This window comes from Mustelus asterias, chromosome 19 (genome assembly GCF_964213995.1).
Source record: "Mustelus asterias chromosome 19, sMusAst1.hap1.1, whole genome shotgun sequence".
Classification (NCBI taxonomy): Eukaryota; Metazoa; Chordata; class Chondrichthyes; order Carcharhiniformes; family Triakidae; genus Mustelus; species Mustelus asterias.
The window spans coordinates 44173149-44187660 of NC_135819.1; the positions used below are offsets into that span (position 1 = coordinate 44173149).

General features: G+C 41.7%; 1 protein-coding gene and 1 long non-coding RNA gene across 2 annotated transcripts in view; both read left to right on the forward strand.

Annotated features, from left to right (window-relative positions):
- The first annotated feature begins 5201 nt into the window (after positions 1 to 5201).
- Positions 5202 to 8034, forward strand: LOC144507917 (uncharacterized). The gene is made up of 3 exons (XR_013500166.1): positions 5202 to 5259; positions 7407 to 7748; positions 7978 to 8034. It is a non-coding gene; the product is annotated as an uncharacterized LOC144507917 (long non-coding RNA).
- A 565-nt stretch (positions 8035 to 8599) lies between these two features.
- The window catches only part of LOC144507483 (uncharacterized), a 35123-nt gene continuing 29210 nt past the window's right edge, over positions 8600 to 14512 (forward strand). Inside the window, exons 1-7 of the mRNA XM_078234608.1 lie at positions 8600 to 8618; positions 8949 to 9008; positions 9707 to 9766; positions 10440 to 10496; positions 10815 to 10871; positions 11775 to 11834; positions 14069 to 14125. Of these exons, the coding sequence (XP_078090734.1) occupies positions 8600 to 8618; positions 8949 to 9008; positions 9707 to 9766; positions 10440 to 10496; positions 10815 to 10871; positions 11775 to 11834; positions 14069 to 14125 (370 nt within the window). The remainder of the gene's footprint in view (positions 8619 to 8948; positions 9009 to 9706; positions 9767 to 10439; positions 10497 to 10814; positions 10872 to 11774; positions 11835 to 14068; positions 14126 to 14512) is intronic.

The following is a 14512-nucleotide window of genomic DNA, read 5'->3' on the forward strand; positions in this document are numbered from 1 at the left end:
GTTCACAGCGGTGTGCTTTTCTCATTTGCAGCTTCAGTGTCAGTTCATTCATTCAGTCTTGCCCACACCTCCTTTCCGAAGGAAATGGTTGAAAATTTACTGAAATGTGAATCATCAATTGGATTTGTGAACATCACTTTTACACCAAGTTCAATATGATGGTTTTCTGGTGAAACGCGACAGGAATACAATGGCATTGACATTGTGATGAATTGGTTTCATTCTTTTTCTTCTACTTCAGAAGGGGTCACTACAACAGTGAAACCAACTGCAGCTGGGCCCCCTCCGGGCTCCACCCCGGGTGTATAGCGGCTTCTTTTCATTAACAGCAGCAGGAGGAGGAAACAAGTGAAGTAAAAACAGATAGTGCTGGAAATATTCAGCAAGGCTGGCAACACCTGCTGAGTATTTCCAGCACTTTCTGTTTGTATATCAGATGTCCAGAAAGGACAGAATTTTACTTTTCATTTCGTGAAAAACATGATCTTGTTGCAGCGGGTATTAGAAATTCATCATTTCACCATGGGGAGGCACTGTGACAGTACTTTCCAAAGGGAAATGGAAGAAATATTAACTACTTGAATGAAGGTAGATGAGAGGTGGGAGCTGAGGTGAAATGCTGTGTGCATAAGCATTCGCACCAGTGCGCTGTTCTCAAATTCCCCTTTTAGACAATGCCCGTCCATTAGTTTAGTCTTGTCGGACTTTCATTGTGGGTGCAAGTGAATGGATAATTGAGGACATCTGAATCGCATTGTACTATCTTAAATATCAAAGTTGCAGCAAAGCCAATCAAATCAATCACACAATGGAACACTGCTGGCTTTTATATTCTGCTTCAGTTGATTTGATTGTGTTTCTTGTTCTTCAGAAGTGACCAGTAAACCAGTGATACCAACTACAACCAGCTCCACTCCCAGCCCCACACCGGGTGAGTGACGGCTTCTTTAGATACACAGTAGCAAAACCAGTGACGCAAACTGTTTAGTTGGAACAAGTTCCAGGCAGTGGAAAGACATTACTTCATACTTTTTTACAGTTAGTTTCTGTTTTCACGTCAGAATTCCAGCATCACAGTATTTTAGCTCTTGGGACGAAAAGGATCAACGGATATGGGGTTAATGGGGATCAGGATATTGAATTAAATGATCCACCACAATCAAAATGAATGGATGAGCAGACTCCAAGGGCCGAATGGCCTACTCCTGCTTCTAGTTTCTATGTTTACGTTTTCTTCACTGAAACAAGTGACCTTGTTTCAACACACATTAGAAATTCATCATTTCACCATGGGGAGGCACTGTGACCGTACTTTCCAAAGGGAAATGGAAGAAATTCTTACTCCTTGAATAAAGGTAGATGAGAGGTGGGAGCTGAGGTGAAATGCTGTGTGCATAAGCATTCACACCAGTGCGCTGTTCTCAAATTCCCCTTTTAGACAATGCCCGTCCATTAGTTTAGTCTTGTCGGTCTTTCATTGTGGGTGCAAGTGAATGGATACTTGAGGACATCTGAATCGCATTGTACTATTTTAAACATCATATTTGCAGCAAAGCCAATCAAATCAATCACACAATGCTGGCTTTTATATTCTACTTCAGTTGATTGGATTGTGTTTTTTGTTCTTCAGAAGTGACCAGTAAACCAGTGAAACCAACTACAACCAGCTCCACTACCAGCCCCACACCGGGTGAGTGACGGCTTCTTTTAATACACAGTAGCAAAACCAGTGACACAAACTGTGTTGTTGGAACAATTTCCAGGCAGTGGAAGGACACTGCTTCATACTTGTTTCTCGTTTGTCCATCACTTCCTGAGTGAACTGGTTGATAACGGACCGATTCAAATGAAGCTCGATCAGAATGTGCACATGAGGAGAAATGTTTTCTCCGTGTCTCTGTGTGTAATGTTCTCTCCTAGAATCTACTCGCTCAAGAATATTTCCTGAACCTGTTCCTAAATAGCAGCCTGACATTGGAATAATTTCTCCAATGTGCATTGCACATTGATGCTGATATGCAGCATCTGTGTCAAAGTTCAGCAGTTTCCATAACATATCTTAGCAATGGATCTTCCCCTAAGCATGGTGTGATTGTTAATATTCTTCCATTTTCTTCTCTCGCCCAGTCATTTAGAATATTTTTGAAACAAGAACAAATTTGTAAATGTGGATTTGTCTTTCTCCTGTTCAACTTTGCTCCTTTATTCTCCAAGTTAGTTGAGCTCGTCAGAAGCTGTAGTCAGTATGTTCCTCATTCTTGATGCCTTATTGTGAATTAAATGACCTAATGCTGGAACTCTATTAATACAGCTGGATTTCCAGTCAGAATGCAGTGGTTTTGAATAATTTTCTTTTCCTGTAGAAATGACAACGGCAACAAAAGGAACAACAACTGTGCCTCCAGTTACTTCCACAACAGGTAATTGTGATTTTCTTTCAATATTGGAATCTCCCTATTAGACACTACCTCGGTTTCAATGATGACTTGCTTCCATTCGGGATCGAGGAATTCTGGGATGGCAGATGAGTCCAATGGACAATCTGCACATTTTGTCGCATGCCAGACTGGGTTTAAAACAAAAAGCAAATGAAGAAATCTTTTAACCAAGTGAGTCGCTGTAATTACCAATTTCTTCAAGATTTGTGCTTCATATCAATAATGTATCCAAGTTGTAAAATTCACAACACATTAGGAGTTGGAATTGGAATTTGGTGATTTTGAAAGTTAATTCTTTGTCTGTAGTGCCAACAACAACAACACAGGAAACAACGACCACATCTGTGGAAACTACGACAACAGGTTAGTGCTGTCTCCTTTCAATATTCACCAGCAAGTCTGTTCACAGCGGTGTGCTTTTCTCATTTGCAGCTTCAGTGTCAGTTCATTCATTCAGTCTTGCCCACACCTCCTTTCCGAAGGAAATGGTTGAAAATTTACTGAAATGTGAATCATCAATTGGATTTGTGAACATCACTTTTACACCAAGTTCAATATGATGGTTTTCTGGTGAAACGCGACAGGAATACAATGGCATTGACATTGTGATGAATTGGTTTCATTCTTTTTCTTCTACTTCAGAAGGGGTCACTACAACAGTGAAACCAACTGCAGCTGGGCCCCCTCCGGGCTCCACCCCGGGTGTATAGCGGCTTCTTTTCATTAACAGCAGCAGGAGGAGGAAACAAGTGAAGTAAAAACAGATAGTGCTGGAAATATTCAGCAAGGCTGGCAACACCTGCTGAGTATTTCCAGCACTTTCTGTTTGTATATCAGATGTCCAGAAAGGACAGAATTTTACTTTTCATTTCGTGAAAAACATGATCTTGTTGCAGCGGGTATTAGAAATTCATCATTTCACCATGGGGAGGCACTGTGACAGTACTTTCCAAAGGGAAATGGAAGAAATATTAACTACTTGAATGAAGGTAGATGAGAGGTGGGAGCTGAGGTGAAATGCCGTGTGCATAAGCATTCGCACCAGTGCGCTGTTCTCAAATTCCCCTTTTAGACAATGCCCGTCCATTAGTTGAGTCTTGTCGGTCTTTCATTGTGGGTGCAAGTGAATGGATAATTGAGGACATCTGAATCGCATTGTACTATCTTAAATATCAAAGTTGCAGCAAAGCCAATCAAATCAATCACACAATGGAACACTGCTGGCTTTTATATTCTGCTTCAGTTGATTTGATTGTGTTTCTTGTTCTTCAGAAGTGACCAGTAAACCAGTGATACCAACTACAACCAGCTCCACTCCCAGCCCCACACCGGGTGAGTGACGGCTTCTTTAGATACACAGTAGCAAAACCAGTGACGCAAACTGTTTAGTTGGAACAAGTTCCAGGCAGTGGAAAGACATTACTTCATACTTTTTTACAGTTAGTTTCTGTTTTCACGTCAGAATTCCAGCATCACAGTATTTTAGCTCTTGGGACGAAAAGGATCAACGGATATGGGGTTAATGGGGATCAGGATATTGAATTAAATGATCCACCACGATCAAAATGAATGGATGAGCAGACTCCAAGGGCCGAATGGCCTACTCCTGCTTCTAGTTTCTATGTTTACGTTTTCTTCACTGAAACAAGTGACCTTGTTTCAACACACATTAGAAATTCATCATTTCACCATGGGGAGGCACTGTGACCGTACTTTCCAAAGGGAAATGGAAGAAATTCTTACTCCTTGAATAAAGGTAGATGAGAGGTGGGAGCTGAGGTGAAATGCTGTGTGCATAAGCATTCACACCAGTGCGCTGTTCTCAAATTCCCCTTTTAGACAATGCCCGTCCATTAGTTTAGTCTTGTCGGTCTTTCATTGTGGGTGCAAGTGAATGGATACTTGAGGACATCTGAATCGCATTGTACTATTTTAAACATCATATTTGCAGCAAAGCCAATCAAATCAATCACACAATGCTGGCTTTTATATTCTACTTCAGTTGATTGGATTGTGTTTTTTGTTCTTCAGAAGTGACCAGTAAACCAGTGAAACCAACTACAACCAGCTCCACTACCAGCCCCACACCGGGTGAGTGACGGCTTCTTTTAATACACAGTAGCAAAACCAGTGACACAAACTGTGTTGTTGGAACAATTTCCAGGCAGTGGAAGGACACTGCTTCATACTTGTTTCTCGTTAGTCCATCACTTCCCGAGTGAACTGGTTGATAACGGACCGATTCAAATGAAGCTCGATCAGAATGTGCACATGAGGAGAAATGTTTTCTCCGTGTCTCTGTGTGTAATGTTCTCTCCTAGAATCTACTCGCTCAAGAATATTTCCTGAACCTGTTCCTAAATAGCAGCCTGACATTGGAATAATTTCTCCAATGTGCATTACAGGTTGATGCAAATATGCAGCATCTGTGTCAAAGTTCAGCAGTTTCCATAACATATCTTATCAATGGATCTTCCCCTTAGCATGGTGTGATTGTTAATATTCTTCCATTTTCTTCTCTCGCTCAGTCATTTAGAATAATTTTGAAACAAGAACAAATTTGTAAACGTGGATTTGTCTTTCTCCTGTTCAACTTTGCTCCTTTATTCTCCAAGTTAGTTGTGCTCGTCAGTAGCTGGCGTCTGTATGTTCCTCATTCTTGATGCCTTGTTGTGAATTAAATGACCTAATGCTGGAACTCTATTAAGACAGCTGGATTTCCAGTCAGAGTGCAGTGGTTTTGAATAATTTTCTTTTCCTGTAGAAGTGACAACTACAACAAAAGGAACAACAACTGTGCCTCCAGTTCCTTCCACAACAGGTAATTGAGATTTTCCTTCAATATTGGAATCTCCCTATTAGACACTCCCTCGGTTTCGATGATGACTTGCTTCCATTCAGGACCCAGGAATTCTGGGATGGCAGATGGGTCCAGTGGACAATCTGCACATTTTGTCGCAGACTTTGCTTCGAGAGTAATTTAGACGACGTGTCTGGTGGTTTGTGTGCTCGTTCCGATGTCTCAAATTTATCTCTGCGACAATGTTTCTCGATGTGTTTCCATGGGCAGGTAGTATTGAGGAGGTGGGGAGGCTGCAGAAAGATTTAGACAGTTTAGGAGAGTGGTCCAAGAAGTGGCTGATGAAATTCAACGTGGGCAAGTGCGAGGTCGTACACTTTGGAAAAAAGAATAGAGGCATGGACTATTTTCTAAACGGTGACAAAATTCATAATGCTAAAGTGGCAAAGGGACTTGGGAGTCCTAGTCCAGGATTCTCTAAAGGTAAACTTGCAGGTTGAGTCCGTAATTAAGAAAGCAAATGTAATGTTGTCATTTATCTCAAGAGGCTTGGAATACAAAAGCAGGGATGTACTTCTGAGGCTTTATAAAGCACTGGTTAGGCCCCATTTGGAGTACTGTGAGCAATTTTGGGCCCCACACCTCAGGAAGGACATACTGGCACTGGAGCGGGTCCAGCGGAGATTCACACGGATGATCCCAGGAATGGTAGGCCTGACATACGATGAACGTCTGAGGATCGTGGGATTATATTCATTGGAGTTTAGGAGGTTGAGGGGAGATCTGATAGAAACTTACAAGATAATGAACGGCTTAGATAGGATGGACGTAGGGAAGTTGTTTCCATTAACAGGGGAGACTAGGACGCGGGGGCACAGCCTTAGAATAAAAGGGAGTCACTTTAGAACAGAGATGAGGAGAAATTTCTTCAGCCAGAGAGTGGTGGGTCTGTGGAATTCATTGCCACAGAGGGCTGTGGAGGCCGAGACGTTGAGCGTCTTCAAGACAGAAATTGATAAATTCTTGATTTCTCGAGGAATTAAGGGCTATGGGGAGAGAGCGGGTAAATGGAGTTGAAATCAACCATGATTGAATGGTGGAGTGGACTCGATGGGCCGAATGGCCTTACTTCCGCTCCTATGTCTTATGGTCTTATGGTCTTATGGTGTTCAGTCAGAGGCCAAGCGCTCCCTTGAATTGATGGAGATGTTTGATGTCATCAGGAATGCTTTCAGGACAGCCCTGAAGTGTTTCTGCTGTCCCCCGGGGGTCTCCTGCTACCACCGCATTCTGGGTAAAGCAGTTGCTTTGGGAACCTGGTGTCAGGCAATCAAATGTCATCTCCTGCCCAGCAGATGTGTTGATGTGTCATTGTTCCCTCACTGCTGAATATGTTGTCTTGGGAGAGGATGCTGCTGTTGGAGAGATTTTCTTGCCACAGATTGGGAGGATCTTGCAAAGACACTTGTGTTGCACTGTTTTGAGGTGGCTGCTGTAAGTTGTCCAATTTGACAAAGGAGAAAAGGGTGTGGCGCGATCTGCTGCCCGATAAGCTAAAACCTTAACCTCTTGTTTGTGATACCGGACCTCAAAAATCTTTTCAAATCCTCTTCCAAGTGCAGCTTGATCAACATTGGCTCAGACAATTCCAGTCCATCATTTCAGTCCTTTAGCCTGATCCAATTCCTTTGGGATGGAATTATGTGTAAAATTCAGTATTCTCAATCTGCAATCAGTGACATTTTCTCAGTCAGAAAAACGGTGTTGTGACAAGCTCTCCCCGTGGAGGTTTCTCTATCGGAAAATCAGATTGTTAATGCTTCAACAGTTTGATCTGTAAATTTGACCTCTTCATCCCCCTTCTGTCTCCTTTTGTTGCTGCTTATTCTTACACTTTTCAGCATAATTTTCAATCCTGTTACTAAACTGTACAGTTTGTTCTTCATGCTGATGCTCACAGTCTGCAGGTTTCTCAATTCCAATAGAATTATTTCCAGATATTGTCAAAGTTGCTGCCTTGATATGGTGTTGATATTATTCATAAGTTAGTTCATTTGCATGAAAAAATATATTTCAAGCATTTCAAATGCAGTCGTGAATCTAAAGTTCCCAGTTTTGGTTACTTCATGAGTGATATGTTCTCCTACATTTCTCCTTTTTTCTTCCAGAGGTCGTCTGCCATGGCCATTGGTCAGCCTGGATTAATGAAAATACACCTTCTAAGGACAACCCAGGCGATTATGAATTGCAGAATCCCAAAGATACAAAATATTGTTCCTCCCCTTCTGAAACAATTGCGGACATTCAGTGTCAATTTGTTGACCAACCGGAGAAACCAATAAGTCAGTCACCAGACAATGTGACATGTGACAAAGACAAAGGCCTCACCTGTGAGGTCTCTCAAAGTGCAACGGAGGAGAAAAGATTGTGTTTTGACTACCAAGTTCGCGTTTGCTGTGAGCCAGTAACAGTAGTGCCCACAACGTTGCCCCCTACAACTTCCACTTCTGGTAAGTGAGAAATTTGCCAATGAGTTCATATTATCTTCAGTTTCAATCCAGCTTCTTTTAGAACAAATAACAAATGAAGAAATCTTGATACCGAGTGAGGAGCTGTAATGACCAATTTCTTCAAGATTTGTGCTTCGTATCAATAATGTATCCCAGTTGTAAAATTCACAACACCGTAGGAATTGGAATTGGAATTTGGTGATTTTGAAAGTTATTTCTTTGTCTGCAGTGCCAACAACAACAACACAGGAAACAACGACCACATCTGTGGAAACTACGACAACAGGTTAGTGCTGTCTCCTTTCAATATTCACCAGCAAGTCTGTTCACAGCGGTGTGCTTTTCTCATTTGCAGCTTCAGTGTCAGTTCATTTATTCGGTCTTGCCCACACCTCCTTTCCGAAGGAAATGGTTGAAAATTTACTGAAATTTGAATCATCAATTGGATTTGTGAACATCACTTTCACACCAAGATCAATATGATGGTTTTCTGGTGAAACGCGACAGGAATACAATGGCATTGACATTGTGGTGAATTGGTTTCATTCTTTTTCTGCTTCTTCAGAAGGGGTCACTACAACAGTGAAACCAACTGCAGCTGGGCCCCCTCCGGGCTCCACCCCCTAAAACAATTGCGGACATTCAGTGTCAATTTCATGATCAGCAGCAGGAAACAAGTCAAATAAAAACAGATCGTGCTGGAATTATTCAGCAAGGCTGGCAACACCTGCTGAGTATTTCCAGCACTTTCTGTTTGTATATCAGATGTCCAGAAAGGACAGTATTTTACTTTTCATTTCGTGAAAAACATGATCTTGTTGCAGCGGGTATTAGAAATTCATCATTTCACCATGGGGAGGCACTGTGACAGTACTTTCCAAAGGGAAATGGAAGAAATTTTAACTCCTTGAATGAAGGTAGATGAGAGGTGGGAGCTGAGGTGAAATGCTGTGTGCATAAGCATTCGCACCAGTGCGCTGTTCTCAAATTCCCCTTTTAGACAATGCCCGTCCATTAGTTTAGTCTTGTCGGACTTTCATTGTGGATGCAAGTGAATGGATAATTGAGGACATCTGAATCGCATTGTACTATCTTAAATATCAAAGTTGCAGCAAAGCCAATCAAATCAATCACACAATGGAACACTGCTGGCTTTTATATTCTGCTTCAGTTGATTTGATTGTGTTTCTTGTTCTTCAGAAGTGACCAGTAAACCAGTGATACCAACTACAACCAGCTCCACTCCCAGCCCCACACCGGGTGAGTGACGGCTTCTTTTGATACACAGTAGCAAAACCAGTGACGCAAACTGTTTAGTTGGAACAAGTTCCAGGCAGTGGAAAGACATTACTTCATACTTTTTTACAGTTAGCTTCTGTTTTCACGTCAGAATTCCAGCATCACAGTATTTTAGCTCTTGGGACGAAAGGGATCAACGGATATGGGGTTAATGGGGTCAGGATATTGAATTAAATGATCCACCACGATCAAAATGAATGGATGAGCAGACTCCAAGGGCCGAATGGCCTACTCCTGCTTCTAGTTTCTATGTTTACATTTTCTTCACTGAAACAAGTGACCTTGTTTCAACACACATTAGAAATTCATCATTTCACCATGGGGGGGCACTGTGACCGTACTTTCCAAAGGGAAATGGAAGAAATTCTTACTCCTTGAATAAAGGTAGATGAGAGGTGGGAGCTGAGGTGAAATGCTGTGTGCATAAGCATTCGCACCAGTGCGCTGTTCTCAAATTCCCCTTTTAGACAATGCCCGTCCATTAGTTTAGTCTTGTCTGTCTTTCATTGTGGGTGCAAGTGAATGGATAATTGAGGACATCTGAATCGCATTGTACTATTTTAAACATCATATTTGCAGCAAAGCCAATCAAATCAATCACACAATGCTGGCTTTTATATTCTACTTCAGTTGATTGGTTTGTGTTTCTTGTTCTTCAGAAGTGACCAGTAAACCAGTGATACCAACTACAACCAGCTCCACTACCAGCCCCACACCGGGTGAGTGACGGCTTCTTTTGATACACAGTAGCAAAACCAGTGACACAAACTGTTTTGTTGGAACAATTTCCAGGCAGTGGAAGGACACTGCTTCATACTTGTTTCTAGTTAGTCCATCACTTCCCGAGTGAACTGGTTGATAACGGACCGATTCAAATGAAGCTCGATCAGAATGTGCACATGAGGAGAAATTATTTCTCCGTGTCTCTGTGTGTACTGTTCCCTCCTAGAATCTACTCGCTCAAGAATATTTCCTGAACCTGTTCCTAAATATCAGCCTGACTTTGGAATAATTTCTCCAATGTGCATTACAGGTTGATGCAAATATGCAGCATCTGTGTCAAAGTTCAGCAGTTTCCATAACATATCTTATCAATGGATCTTCCCATTAGCATGGTGTGATTGTTAATATTCTACCATTTTCTTCTCTCGCTCAGTCATTTAGAATAATTTTGAAACAAGAACAAATTTGTAAATGTGGATTTGTCTTTCTCCTGTTCAACTTTGCTCCTTTATTCTCCAAGTTAGTTGAGCTCGTCAGTAGCTGTAGTCAGTATGTTCCTCATTCTTGATGCCTTATTGTGAATTAAATGACCTAATGCTGGAACTCTATTAATACAGCTGGATTTCCAGTCAGAGTGCAGTGGTTTTGAATAATTTTCTTTTCCTGTAGAAGTGACAACTACAACAAAAGGAACAACAACTGTGCCTCCAGTTACTTCGACAACAGGTAATTGAGATTTTCTTTCAATATTGGAATCTCCCTATTAGACACTCCCTCGGTTTCGATGATGACTTCCTTCCATTCGGGATCGAGGAATCCTGGTATGGCAGATGAGTCCAATGGACAATCTGCACATTTTTCCGCATGCCAGACTGGGTTTAAAACAAAAAGCAAATGAAGAAATCTTTTAACCAAGTGAGTCGCTGTAATTACCAATTTCTTCAAGATTTGTCCTTCATATCAATAATGTATCCCAGTTCTAAAATTCACAACACCTTAGGAATTGGAATTTGGTGATTTTGAAAGTTATTTCTTTGTCTGCAGTGCCAACAACAACAACACAGGAAACAACGACCACATCTGTGGAAACTGCTACAACAGGTTAGTGCTGTCTCCTTTCAATATTCACCAGCAAGTCTGTTCACAGCGGTGTGCTTTTCTCATTTGCAGCTTCAGTGTCAGTTCATTCATTCAGTCTTGCCCACACCTCCTTTCCGAAGGAAATGGTTGAACATTTACTCAAATTTGAATCATTAATTGGATTTGTGAACATCACTTTCACACCAAGATCAATATGATGGTTTTCTGGTCAAACGCGACAGGAATACAATGGCATTGACATTGTGGTGAAATGGTTTCATTCTTTTTCTGCTTCTTCAGAAGGGGTCACTACAACAGTGAAACCAACTGCAGCTGGGCCCCCTCCGGGCTCCACCCCGGGTCTATAACGGCTTCTTTTCATTAACAGCAGCAGGAAACAAGTCAAATAAAAACAGATCGTGCTGGAATTATTCAGCAAGGCTAGCAACACCTGCTGAGTATTTCCAGCACTTTCTGTTTGTATATCAGATGTCCAGAAAGGACAGTATTTTACTTTTCATTTCGTGAAAAACATGATCTTGTTTCAGCGCGTATTAGAAATTCATCATTTCACCATGGGGAGGCACTGTGACCGTACTTTCCAAAGGGAAATGGAAGAAATTTCTACTCCTTGAATGAAGGTAGATGAGAGGTGGGAGCTGAGGTGAAATGCTGTGTGCATCAGCGTTCACACCCGTGCGCTGTTCTCAAATTCCCCTTTAAGACAATGCCCATCCATTAGTTTAGTCTTGTCGGACTTTCATTGTGGGTGCAAGTGAATGGATACTTGAGGACATCTGAATCGCATTGTACTATTTTAAATATCAAAGTTGCAGCAAAGCCAATCAAATCAATCACACAATGGAACACTGCTGGCTTTTATATTCTGCCTCAGTTGATTGGATTGTGTTTCTTGTTCTTCAGAAGTGACCAGTAAACCAGAGAAACCAACTACAACCAGCTCCACTACCAGCCCCACACCGGGTGAGTGACGGCTTCTTTTGATACACAGTAGCAAAACCAGTGACGCAAACTGTTTAGTTGGAACAAGTTCTAGGCAGTGGAAAGACATTACTTCATACTTTTTTATAGTTAGTTTCTGTTTTCACGTCAGAATTCCTGCATCACAGCATTTTAGCTCTTGGGACGAAAGGGATCAACGGATATGGGGTTAATGGGGATCAGTATATTGAATTCAATGATCCGCCACGATCAAAATGAATGGATGAGCAGTCTCCAAGGGCCGAATGGCCTACTCCTGCTTCGAGTTTCTATGTTTACGTTTTCTTCACTGAAACAAGTGACCTTGTTTCAACACACATTAGAAATTCATCATTTCACCTTGGGGAGGCACTGTGACCATACTTTCCAAAGGGAAATGGAAGAAATTCTTACTCATTGAATGAAGGTAGATGAGAGGTGGGAGCTGAGGTGAAATGCTGTGAGCATAAGCGTTCACACCAGTGCGCTGTTCTCAAATTCCCCTTTTAGACAATGCCCGTCCATTAGTTCTGTCTTGTCGCCCTTTCCATGTGGGTGGAAGTGATTGAATATTCGAAGACAACCAAATCCAGATGTTATATTTTAAATAGAAGCAAAACACTGCAGGTGCTGGAAACCTCGAAAAAAAACAGAATATGCTGAAAGAACTCAGCAGGTCTGGCAACATCTGTGGAGAGAAACCGATTTAATGTTTTGGATCTATATGATCCTTCTATGTCTCCTGTTCCCTCCACGCTGATGCCATAGGTAAGAAAGCCCATCAAAGCCCCTACTTTCTCAGGAGGCTAAAGAAATTCAGCATGTCCGCTCCCAGCTTTTACAGAAGAATCATAGAAAGCATCCTTTCCAGCTCTTTTGCTACTTGGTGTGGCTTATGTTCTGTCCAAGACCACAAGAATCTTCAAAGAGGTGTGAACGAAGCCTAGTCCATTACGCAAATAGTCTCCTATCCATTGACACCGTCTATACTTCCCGCTTCCTCAAAAAGCAGCCAGCATAATTAAGGACCGCACACATCCGGGACATTCTCTCTTCCACCTTCCTCTGTCGGCAGAAAGTCTGAGGACTCGTACCAACCAACTCAAGAACAGCTTCTTCCCTGCTGCCGTCAAACTTTTGATGGACCTACCTTATATTAAGTTGATCTTTCTCTACACCCAAGCTATGACTGTAACACTATATTATGCACCGTCTCCTTGTCTTCTCCCCTGAGTACTCTGTCAACAATATTCTTTGTCTGTATAGTGTGCCAGAAACAATACTTTTCAGTCTATACTAATACATGTGACAATAATGAGTCAAATCAACTCAAAATAAATCCATCTGCAGAAAGATCATTTAGATCCAAAATGTGAACTCTCTTTCTTTCCACAGACTCTGGCAGATCTGCTGAGTTCATCCAACATTTTCTGTACTTATGTTCTATTCTAAACAGCATGTTTGCAGCAAAGCCAATTGATTGGATTGTGTTTTTTGTTCTTCAGAAGTGACCACTAAACCAGTGATACCAACTGCAACCAGCTCCACTACCAGCCCCACACCAGGTGAGTGACGGCTTCTTTTGATACACAGTAGCAAAACCAGTGACGCAAACTGTTTTGTTGGAATAATTTCCAGGCAGTGGAAGGACACTGCTTCATACTTGTTTCTCGTTAGTCCATCACTTCCCGAGTGAACTGGTTGATAACGGACCGATTCAAATGAAGCTCGATCAGAATGTGCACATGAGGAGAAATGTTTTCTCCGTGTCTCTGTGTGTAATGTTCTCTCCTAGAATCTACTGCTCAACAATATTTCCTGAACCTGTTCCTAAATATCAGCCTGACTTTGGAATAATTTCTCCAATGTGCATTACAGGTTGATGCAAATATGCAGCATCTGTGTCAAAGTTCAGCAGCTTCCATAACATATCTTATCAATGGATCTTCCCCTTAGCATGGTGTGATTGTTAATATTCTTCCATTTTCTTCTCTCGCTCAGTCATTTTGAATAATTTTGGAACAAGAAACAATTTGTAAATGTGGATTTGTCTTTCTCCTGTTCAACTTTGCTCCTTTATTCTCCAAATTAGTTGAACTCGTCAGTAGCTGTAGTCAGTATGTTCCTCATTCTTGATGCCTTATTGTGAATTAAATGACCTAATGCTGGAACTCTATTAAGACAGCTGGATTTCCAGTCAGAATGCAGTGATTTTGAATAATTCTCTTTTCCTGTAGAAGTGACAACGACAACAAAAGGAACAACAACTGTGCCTCCAGTTATTTCCACAACAGGTAATTGAGATTTTCCTTCAATATTGGAATCTCCCTATTAGACACTCCCTCGGTTTCGATGATGACTTGCTTCCATTCAGGACCCAGGAATTCTGGGATGGCAGATGGGTCCAGTGGACAATCTGCACATTTTGTCGCAGACTTTGCTTCGAGAGTAATTTAGACGACGTGTTTGTTGGTTTGTGTGCTCGTTCCGATGTCTCAAATTTATCTCTGCGACAATGTTTCTCGATGTGTTTCCATGTGTTCAGTCAGAGGCCAAGCGCTCCCTTGAATTGATGGGGATGTTTGATGTCATCAGGAATGCTTTCAGGACAGCCCTGAAGTGGTTCTGCTGTCCCCTGGGGGTTTCCTGCTACCACCGCATTCTGGGTAAAGCAGTTGCTT